Below are 11,915 nucleotides of genomic sequence, written 5' to 3' on the forward strand. Positions count from 1 at the left end.
TATTTAATGTGTAGCAGGGGACAGTGGCCAAAGAAATGTTCTATAGGGAAGAATAAAGGGATCCTTTCTGAAAGTTGGTAATCAATGCTCCATGGTGCCAGCTCTTGGAAAACATACTTGGACTACAAAAGACTATTTTTTTAGTAAGATCAGTAGGTATTTCCAAGGATATGTGAGTAGTCAGTAAACATTACGTGATGATCTTGCCATGAATCAAGTTGGTATGCTATCTCATAAATAAATCCCAACTACCATAACTATTTATTCATCCTAACTAGTTAATTTATCACAAGATGGCTGGCATTTAATATTCTAATATATAAATTTTAATCTAAAAGTTTGCTACTGTTGATTTAATTCTATACCTAAATATGTAGGGTGGTATTTATTATTGTTACTGATTAAGTAAGTATATAACTACCTGAAAATTATGTATTATACCTCCATACAAGGAATGAATGTGAATATTAGTCTATGAACCAATGAAACAATTTTTTCTCTATCACACATTTTTAACTACCAAAGAAGTCTAAATATATTGAATGTTCTTTAAGAATCTACATCTTAAAAAAAAAAAAAAGAATCTACATCTTACAAGTGACATTGTATACATAGGACCAGAAATACATGAATTTAGAAAACCACTAACAGGGGCACCTGGGTAGGTCAGTGGTTGAGCATCTGCCTTTGGCTTAGGTCATGATCCCAGGGTCCTGGGATCGAGTCCCACATCAGGCTCCCCGCAGGGAGCCTGCTTCTCCCTCTGCCTATGTCTCTATGTCTCTGCCTCTGTGTATCTCTCATGAATAAATAAATAAAATCTTTTAAAAAACAACAACAACAAAAGAAAACCATTAACAAAAGAAACAAGTAAGGTCACATCATAATGGCAACATCTAATTAAAAGTTTTAACTTAGTATGTAAATGTCTACCTCTCCAAAAAATGCAGATACTTTACACAGAGACAGTATCAACTTTGAAACTATTTTCAAAACATCTCTACCTTTCAAGTAGATGAAAAACAAGAATTAAAAGAGAGCTACACGGTGTAAATTTGCAAATATTCGAGGTGATAAAACTGTCACTAATAAATAATTTTAAAATTTACTTTAATGGCTCATTTCCAAAATATATAAAATCTAAATGTATCTATTATGTCTAATACAAATATCTTCTAACACAGCCATACTTTTTTGAGTTTTTGAAGATGAAGGAAGACCATTCTTTTAAATTATCAAAAAAACACAAATGAAATGAACAATTTCAGAGCATTTACATTAGTTTATTCATTTCAAAGTTAAGCCAACTTAGTTTTCTTAACTCCAAATGTTTTACCACTTTAAAATAATCTCAAGCTATTGGTCTACTTTCTAAGTTACCATGAGGATATTTACATGAAAGTCATTATCTACTTCTATGAATTTAAGTCAACACAAGGTTGTACTTGACTATATCTTGAAGTTAAGATTCCTTTTCTGAGGAAATTTCACAAGCCATCATGGCATTTTTGTTACCAACTACTAGCATTATTTTTTTTTCTTTTTATTCTTTAAAAGAAAGATTATTCACTTATGTAAATTGTGTTCTCCCTGTTTATGCATATTGATGATCTCAAACTGGGTCTCAAGAGATGGATTTCTTGGAAACCTAGACTTTTGGAACTGGAAAGGACATTAGAGATCATCCACTCCAAGCCCTTCATTTTATGGTTGAGGACACTGAGCCCAGAAAAGATAGCTGAGTGACTTTGGGCAAATTTCCTACTGAGTGGCAGAGCCAGAATCAGAAGCCAGGTCTCCTGACACCCATTTAGGAGCCAGGTCTCCTGACTTTGAGTCCAAGGATCTTTCCATTACACACACACTGACTCTCTATTCTTTGAGGATGTCTTGGGCTGCTTACCCTGATCAAACTGCTTTGTAAATGATTACATTCACCAAATAAAATACCTTTGATGACAAGTCATGGGGCCTTGGAACATGCCTATGCAATCAGGCTATACTCTAATGATGATCTTTCCCTGCCTAGAACATGTCAATGACTCCTCCTTGACCGTACAATAAATTATTAAGCTCCTTAACACAATCTTCAAAGCAGTATGTGACCCACCCCCAACAAGTTGCATGAAATTCTCCCCCTCTTGATCACTGCTATTGGTGCCAGCCTTCATTCAGTTCTTCCTGTTTCAGTACATGCCATTCCCTCCACTCAGGCTCTTCTCCCGTGCTTCGTCTGGCTAGCCATTAGTTATTCTTTAGTTCTTAGTTAAACAGAAAACCTTTTAGGAGCACCTGGGGGGCTCAGTGGTTGAGCATCTGCCTTTGTCTCAAGTCGTGATCCTGGGGTCCTGGGATGGAGTCTCCCTCTGCCTGTGTCTCTCTCTGTCTCCGGTGGACTCTCATGAATAAATAAATAAAATCTTTTATTAAAAAAGACCTTTTAAAGAGGACCCCCCCCATCCCAAGCCCTCTGATGTTTTATTCTAATCCCATTTCATTCTTTTTACATTCTTTTTTTAAAAGATTTTATTTATTTGAGAGAGAGAGAGCACAGAAGGAGAAGCAGACTCCCTGATGAACAAGATCCTGACATGGAGACTTGATCCTAGGACCCTGAGATCATGACTTGAGCCAAAGGCGGATGCTTGACCAGCTGAGCCACCCAGGCATCCCTCTTTTTACATTATTATTGTAACCTGTATCTTTTAGTGTTTACAACAAACCCAATTCATGAATTATTCACTTACTTATTTAAAACGTTTTTCAATCTATTTCAAGCCCTAAAAGAACCTGCACTCTTATTTCTAATCACTCAGCAGACTGTACCTAAAGCACAGTTAATTACAATGCTAAGTATTTACTAGCTAGTTGATCATTATGTGCCAGATCCTGTTCTAAAGCTGGTGATCTCATTCAAATTTCCAACAATCCTATGAGGTTGGTACCAGTACTATAGTTATGTTACTGGTGACAAAGCTGAGGCACAGTGCATTAGGACACTTGCCTAGGATCACAGGGCTGGCAACTTGCAGAGGGGAGATTTGAATTCAAGCATTCTGATTCCAGAGTCTATTTTTTTAGACCAATATATGCTGCAGCGCACTCAAATATTTGTTGAATACACAGACTTACCCACAAAATCAAAGTGATGCTATCATTGAACTATATACAAATGGCATAACAGCGACAAAACCTTCAGTATTTACAATATGCCCAGCACTAAGTAGTACACATGTTGTAACCATGTAAGCCCACAACAGCCCTGTCAAGGGGACACTACTATTATTACCACTTTCCCAATGAGGAGACTGAGGCACACAGAGAGGTCAAGCAACTTGCCCAAGATCATATTGCTAATCAGTGGCAGATCTGGGGTTCAAACACAACGAGCAGTGGTTATAACTTCCCTTCTATGCTGCTGTCCTTGCCACAGCCCATATCTGAGGACAGCTCAACGTCAGTAACAAATTACTTATGTAACGATCACTAGTGAACCCTCGAAAGACAAAAAAATTCTAAAAAAAAAAAAAGAGAAAGAGAAAAAAAATCCATCTGTTCAAAATTGACTCCCTGTATGTGATGAAGATAAAAACTCCATTTTTTTTGTACCAATGTCTTACAAAAAGGGGATAGCCCCTTCCTTTTAGCAGATACAGTGCCATAGCACAGGAAAGGGTCTTGCTGAGAATGCCTCCTGTATCTCTGCCTTTACCCTGTGGCTGGGAACCCCGGTGAAGGCTATAACCTGCACACCCATACGCAGTAGCTCTGGCTACACAACATAGAGTCATCAAAAACAGTGTACACACTGAGGAAAAAAGGAGACATCTGCCCTTAGGATGAAGGCTTAAAAAAAAAAAAAACCTGCAAAACTCCAGAGCCATGGTGAACAAAAGGAAAATTTTGCTAAAATGTGATAAAATCTTGCCGAACCTTGTTAAAACCTTGCTAGGACTTTAGATAAACAGGATGCTCCCCACTAAGCTCCTTAGTTTCATCAGCTAAAAAGTGGGGATAAAAAAAAAAAAAAACTTGCCTTGAAGGATTCCTTAAACAAGAAAATCACATTAGTGAAATCCCTTCTGCAAATGATAAAGCACCACATAAATTCTATGTTTGCTCAATATTCAAATCTTCTATGTCAGATGTCTATAAGGATCCTTCCCTCAGGTTTTCATTCTGTTCACTGTCAAAAACTGCCGGTGAAAGCAGTGCTGTTGTACATCGTGATCCTTTAAATGCACGATTCCATCTCGCACATGGTTGAAATTTTATCCCACAAATATGGCAGCACCATAGAAACAGAAAAGAAGAGGCAGGCTTAACAAGAGGCAAGCCTTTTTCTCAGAGCCAACTTTTGGAAGACTACTTCAAAAACAAAAGTGAAATGAAAAAGAAAATTTTCAGTTCAAGGCTGGATGACCCCAGGTAGCTCATTTAGACAAAGGATAGATGTTTTTGCTCTAGAGTCTGGGTATTCAGCAGTTTCAGAAGGTGTCCTATGAAAGTAGGGCAAAGCAATCCAGTTTTGGAAGTCAGATTTCACATACTGTGGCCTGTGTACAACGTCAAAAGAACAGGCAAATTGGTCAGCTGCATGAGAGAAAATAAGCAGAGATATAAATAAAGAAATAAAAAATAAATCAGATCAACATGCAGATGAAACAAGCCATTGGACCACACTTTTCCACATTTCAAGGTATGACAGTGGAATTACTAAACCCAGTTAACATAAGAGATATTGAGAAATTCATAAATCTTCCACATGCTTCAGGTTTCCCAGATGCAAAATCCAAATAATGCAATCTTTCTTCCCAAGGAGTTGTCACATGCTTAGGTGAAGGACACGACATGAGGGAAGAAAAAAACAAACCTGTTATCTTTGCTCCCTAAATGAGATCTTATAACCTTACCTAATAGATTGGTTAACCACAAGGCCAGATCTTCTTTCATCGGGAGCAAATTAGCTTCATGTCTGCTGGCCAGCCATTGGCTATACTGATGCATATCAGAGAGGCCAGGTCCACTGCGTACCTTTGGGCTCAGAGCAGTGCACATTATTTATCCACTTGTAGTACCTGTTTTGGAAAAAAAAAAAAAAAAAAAAAAGCAGTTGCCTTTTATATAGATGTCTCTTGTTAAAATCTTTCTGCCAATGACGGAGAAAGGAACCAGGTCCATGGGACGTTTTGATGACAGGTCAGGTTATTAATTATTAAACCCCATGAAACACTATTTGCTTTTTTCTGTACTGAGCCTATCACTTTTGACCAACCACCCGGTAGGAAACAGCAGCAATCTAAGGCCAACTAGCAAAATCAAACACTGAGCTCTAAGCTCATATAAAACATCATACTAAAAAAAAAAAAAAAAAAAAAAAAAAAAAAATCATACTGGGAAAAATCAGCTTGTAAGGCAAGAAAGTCCTCTGATTCAAAAGCAATAAAAAGGGCTTGATTAAAATGTTAGCATCTAAATCGTAAACTCCCAATGTTTCGGTTAATGTTTGAAACCAGATTTCCACAGAATTTTAGTACTGAGTGCAAGCAGGGACATAACTTGCACAATTTACTGTAAACATAAGGTCACTACTCTTAAAACTATTACCTGTAAGCTTAAACAGAGCACTTGGTTCTTTGCAGGTGGAGTCATGTTTAGAGAATTGAGGGGGGACAGGTTAGACGGTGCCTTCAGAGAGTACCTACTACATTTTTCTCATTTTACACTTAACCAAAAAAAAAAAAAAAAAGAAAGAGAGGATAGGTGACTTAACTAAAATCATGTATAGAAGATCATGGCAGAGTCAGGCTTGAACCTGGGTCTTCAGCATTATTTCCAGAATGATAATATTTCACAAAATAGATTCATCAAGAATCCACATTATAACACAAGAATCCAACACAATTCTAATAAGTACTGCCATAGGGTTTTCTTTTATCCTACTTTTACCTTCCCACCTTATATATTTTACAGACTAGTTTTGCTTGCAATCATCTTTCGAGCAGAAGTAGTTAAATGTCTTAGGTCTACGAAATGAGTGATGATTTCATTAACCTGGCCACCTTATGAGTGGCGCAGTCGCCTGCATGGGTCATAGAAAAGATGTTTGAACGTACACGTGGCCTTGACACGTAGCACTTAGTATGCAGCATTTATAGGACCTAAGACTATGCAAGTGATATTGAAGTAGCTAAGGTAAACAAATCCATCAGTTTAACAATGTGGAAGACTCTGTTCTGTACCCAAATAGTGCATATGAAACAACTATTGATATGATAGAATAAACTGGAGTTTCCAGCTGTATTTCAGTATTTATATATTGATATATATAAATGTATTTATATATTTATATTATACATAAAATATACATTTTTATTTATATATTTTAAATTTACCAATACAAGTTGTATATACTTTTGTCAGTTTTATTCCTTGAGACTTCACAAAGTATTCCTTTCTACTTAAAATCAAACTCTAAATCTCTTAGCATAGGCTATTTTTTTTTTGCCTGCTCAAGACTGCTTTTGAAAAAGAAATAAGACCACACTAGTGTTCAGAAAGTTGCAAAACGTGACTGTCTCCCATTCTGCTGCAGTATCAGAAAAGATCGATGAAGTGGGTAAACAGCTAAAAAGCGTAATAAATGTATAATCTAAAATCAGAAGCAATTTCGTTTCCAAAGCAATTAGGCTTTGGTGTAACTTCTTGCAAAAAAAATTATCATAAATTGTCTTTGAAAATACTTTTATAAGTCTCTATAGTATCTAATTATCTGAAGTGAACCAGAGCAAATGTGAAATATTTTTAATACATTTTATCATATGTTACTAAATTATCATTTCAGGAGCCAGAGTATCAGCATTGCCTACTTTTTTGCAGTTTATCATCACTTTATTCATATAATGTCCTGAACCTTTCTCCAAACCTTGTGATTAAATACCAGAAATCTAAAACATTTTTGCTCCAGTTCTTTTAAAAATAGAAAACAAGACATCTCCCTGTGGCTAGTTAGGATTCCTATACGCTGGCCAGCCCCCAAAACAAACATTTAAGTAATAATACATTTAAGCACATGATTCATACGTTTAAATAACTAATTGAAATCTTAAAAGGGTTACCTCTAAAATGCCTTTCTTCTCAAGACACAATCTCTCCCACTACTTTCCTGAAAGTGAGATGTGCTACTTCAGTAACCTTACCTACATCCTATTATGTGCTCTGCAAACTTCCATTTAAGCCCCAGAATCCTACCTTGCTCTGTAAAAGCAAGAAGACACCTCAGATTCTTAAGCTCATTGTCCAGCAAAGAATTCATCGAGGGATAGTTTACAGTAGGCCTAATGGCATGTAACAGTTTCAATGAGCCAGAGGGACACAATCCTTCCCCTCAATGCTTCCAAACAGTGAAGTTTTTCTTTTCCTTGACAGTGGCACATTTATTTCTCATGTAGTCTGTCCTGTATTTTGCCAGAAATGCAATTCAAACTATCTTCTAATATTTATAGATGATCATTAAGCAAAAACAGTAAGAGTAATTAAGCCATCTTCGTTTTGCTGCTTCGGACATAATCCAAATTGTATACAAAGGGGAGAAAACAGTAATAGGATTATATTTTTCCAGGAAGCAGAAGTGGGAGAAAGAAGGCTTAGTGGGTAATCAGCAGGTGACAAAAGTGAAACAAACATATGCCAAATATGTGGACACCTAAAGCCACTGTCATAGATAGGGACTTTTCTGTTTATGTGCCTTGGGAAAAAAAAAAACTGGGATTTCAACCCAAGTTCTCCGGGTCCATTTTCCGAATTGCAAATCGCCATCAAACCTAGCATGATTTTGTGGTCTAGTTGAAAGTCACTACATGGAAGTCTTCGATTTAAATATGGCAGAGACATGAATAGGAAACACAGAAATGAATCTGGCGAGGATGGAAATTTAGAGTGCGGAAGCTATCCCACAGTGAAGTGGTTTCTAACTGAAATGCTTAAACTGGAATGAATAACTATCAGATAGATTTAGAGTACTCAGATAAAAAGATCACTAGAGGATTGTAGCCTTTCTATAATTTTTCAACTTTAACCAACTGGATGAGTCGAATTAGATCACAAATAACACACCATAACAAAAAAAAGATAACTTCTGATCCTTTGAATTCATTCAAAAGTTTCCAAAAACCAAGAGATGCCAAGGAATAGCTTTTAAAGATGGGAAATAACATGATGAAGGGTCCACTAGATTTGAAGGAAAAAGTTAGGTTTGGGGGAAAGAAAACGTTTTGCATAATATATCTAAACACCGAAAGATGTTACCATGAAAATTCATATAATCCAAATATTTTAAAAGCTTGATAAATGACCTTGGTAACTACTAAGCAAAGCCAGTTGCTGTGGAAACAGAAGTAAGGACTCAAAGGCTTCTATGCCTCTCTGAACTGTGGCTTCTCCAAGCTCTATGGGTCTACCTAAAAAAGGATAACTCAACACTTAGGATTTGGAATTCAGAAAAATAAAACTTGAAGGGAAAAACATGCAGAAACTTAATACAGAATTCTTCAAAGAATGTGTGTGTGTATTATTTTTTTTCTTTCTTTCCATAGTAGAACCGATTCTGGAATAACCATTATGAGTATGATGAGACTGAGCTAGCCCAGGGGAAAAAGAAAAAAATTAATGACTCCATAAGTAAAATATCACATGTTCAGTCTGTTGCTCCAGAATCCCAGTCGAAGATATCATAGTTCTGACTCTGAAAAAAATAATATTCTTTCACGCCACCTAAAGGTGTGCTTCGATTAGGACCAAGGTGGTTTCCAGCCTATCTCTGCACTGCTGACATGGTATCAAAAAACGTATCACACAGAAAATAAATCGGAAAGAAAGAAAAATAAGAACAAAGTGATAAACGTTGTATCACTACTGTCTGCTATGAGATCCACTCAGCAGCCTGATTAATGGACAGACCATTGGGGGCGCCCGGGTGGCTCGGCCAGTTGAGTTTCAACTCAGGTCATGATCTCAGGGTCCTGGGATTGAGCCCCACATCGGGCTCCGCGCTCAGTGCAGAGTCTGCTTGTCCCGCTCCCTCCCCCTCTATTCCTGCCTACACTCACGTGCACTCGTGTCTCTCAAACAAATAAATTAATCAATAAAAATCTTTTTAAAGAATGAATAGAAGACGAGATTCAGAATGAGAAGTGCTGGAGTCCAGTTAGACGACTTCTCCTCTTGGTGCTGGTGTTCCCCAGTGCGTACAATGGAGGCAAATACCTCAGATATAATTGTGAAGATTAAATACTTGGGCCGGTTTTTGGCATATCCAATAAATACTAGCTAAACCTAAATCGTCCTTGCAGAAAATGTGCCAATATAAAACTCCTATTGACATATTTTAAAAAGAAAAAAAATCTGTAACAAAACAAATATTTTATAGGACTATACTTAAAAAAAAAAGCCAAAAAGGAGAGAAATGAAAACAAAGTATTGATGAAATAAAACCCAAAATAATGGAAAATCCAAATTTTCTTCATCTTGATGGGGGGGTGGGGGAAGAAACCCCAAGGTGATGAATGAAATGTTAAGCTCTAAAATGAGAAATTCACTTGTATTCTTAACAGCAAAGTTTGGTAACAAATTATACTTCATTTTTGACACCAGTTAAAGATAGAGGAATGCTACGCCTCTAAAATAAATGAGAAAGGTTGTCACTACACAGTCCCGCTCCAACACACACACATGCTCCTTAGTGGTAACTATTTAAAATAGACTGGTAATGAACCGACCGTCAAGTGACACATCCCTAAAGGCCAACTTTGTTCTGACTCTCATCTCTAATTCAATACAATGAAGAAACATAATGTATAGGCCAATAACACCATTTTTAAAAATTAAACAATAATACCTCAAGTCAAAACCCCTTCCAAAATCTGGAAGGAGAAAATGCTATCCTTCCATTGAGATTCAAAGAACTAATAACCAAGGACCACTCTAGATGGCTCTTCCATCATTCCGAGTTCTCTCCTCCTATGTGATTCATTTTGGCTAACCAACAATAATATCTCTACACAAAGCGACATACTCTCAACCAATGTCACGAATGCCAAATCTTAACCTAAGGGCCTCATTCGAAAATAAAAGTCTAAAGTCTAAACAGAAAGATTATTCTAGATCTTAGAAATGGACCTGCACTCTAGCTAAGAGGCACAACTTGTCCACACATTTTAAAAAGCACCAAGAATAAAGACAAAATGACACTCATTATCGATTTTCCTAATTTAAACTCAAACGGACCTTAGAAGATGTAGCAGTCAAATTCCTGGTTTTGAATAAGAGGCTGGAGGCCTACGATATTTTGGCCCAAGTATCAAGGTTATTTAGTCACAGAGTCATTAAAAATATCCTACTCAGCTACCCTGGTGTCCAATTTCGAGTAATGTTAAGGTTTGTTTTTTTTGTTTTTTGTTTTTTTTTCCAGAAAGTCTCTCTTCTTGCAGCTCCACGATGATCTGTCTTGAGCTAAATGATGGTATATACCTGTGATAATGATTCCTTCTCAAGTCATGACCAAAAAATGAACACTGAGTGGGTACTGGATCCTTGTATCTTTGTGGCTTTGAAATTCTTTCAAGTCTTTAAGAATCCTGCTCCTCTATTCTTCCAAACAAGTTAGCACTGGTTTATTGAACCCCTAGCAGATGAACTTGAAACATCATGTGAATAGGAAACCATCTGAAAGTCATTCATCAATTGGGCTACGTAAGGGTTTACTTCAAAATTCCATCTAAGTTGATTCAGTAAACCTTAATTCATGAGAACATTTCGGGGGCTCTGATGCTGTGATACACAGATTTCTGTGTCACTTGACCTCAAGGTGGTTGAGAGCTAGCGGCGATCCACACTCTATTGATTATATCTACACACATGAATCCGTTGTGCATTGTCTCCTATAGGGCGAGAACAGTAGCAAAAAAAATCCTTCGACCCTAACAACATTTCGGACAGACACCTTACACAGCATTACTCATTTTTGACGAGAGCTATGATCTACCTTCTCTTCGGTCCTTTTCTCTAGTCTGAAAACACTGAGCGGAAAAACCTTGAGCGTTGCTCGAGAGAAATGAGGGAAAAAAAGAAGAAAAAAAAAAAGCACCTCTACATCAAACCCACAAAGATACCGACGTGGCCTTCCCATCAGTTGTAGTTCTCAAAAAACTCGGCAAGCTGTCAAGAGCCTCGTTATCTGGTTTTCAACCAAGACAGCCTGGGCCTTCCCGAGCCTCCAGAAGTCTGCACCATCCGGACTCGCAGCCTTGAGCCAAGACGGTGATTGCCCCCCAGGAACTTGCATTCATGCGAGGCCCCACACCTGCCCACCTGCCGTCGCTGCGGGTTTGACCGAGGGTCTAGAGAGCTTAGCGGCGACCCCGTGACCTGCGGCCCCGGTGAAGTCCGGGGGGCCAGGCGCCCGCCCCTCGCGGGCAGGCACAGCTGCACGCCGCAGAGGGGAAGCCACACGCCCGGGCCCACCTGCCGCTGTTTCGGTCCCGGGGAGGCAGGTGCGCCGGCTGCCCGCCCCTCGCCTCGGCCCGCGTGCCCTACCTTGTCTAGGCGGTCAGGAGCAGGGCGCCCATGTCGGACTAGGCCGCCGCACCTGCCCTGCTCCTCCGCGCCTAGGGGGGCGCATTCTCGCAGGAGGACCCCATGGATGCGGCCCCGGCTGGGAGGCTAGGCCCGGGCTGCAGAGCAGCGCCCACCTGCTGAGGGGTCGGGGGCAGGTGGCGCTCGGCTGGGCTGCCCGGGGCACGGCCGGCGCCTGCAGGCTCTTCGCTCGCTCGGGGCCTTTATCCCAACGCTCGGAGGCCAAGGGGGTGTTCCCGGGCGCCCGCGGATCTTATTTCCCCCACAAAAGAGCTCCCAGGCGC

The 11,915-nt window shown here is 39.0% G+C and overlaps 1 protein-coding gene across 3 annotated transcripts in view; it reads right to left on the reverse strand.

Moving 5' to 3' along the window:
* Positions 1–11,915, reverse strand: part of GAS2 (growth arrest specific 2) — a 127,208-nt gene that overhangs the window by 113,778 nt on the left and 1,515 nt on the right. For 2 of the 3 annotated variants that reach the window (XM_055318103.1, XM_055318101.1), the window contains exon 2: positions 4,914–5,078. In XM_055318103.1, coding sequence (XP_055174078.1) covers positions 4,914–5,058 — 145 coding nt within the window. In that variant the 5' untranslated portion in view covers positions 5,059–5,078. Of the gene's footprint in view, positions 1–4,913; positions 5,079–5,607; positions 5,624–11,915 lie in introns of those variants that run through there. The other variant, XM_055318102.1, reaches the window with a different exon arrangement.

Source organism: Nyctereutes procyonoides, unplaced genomic scaffold (assembly GCF_905146905.1).
Source record: "Nyctereutes procyonoides isolate TBG_1078 unplaced genomic scaffold, NYPRO_anot_genome, whole genome shotgun sequence".
Taxonomy (NCBI): Eukaryota; Metazoa; Chordata; class Mammalia; order Carnivora; family Canidae; genus Nyctereutes; species Nyctereutes procyonoides.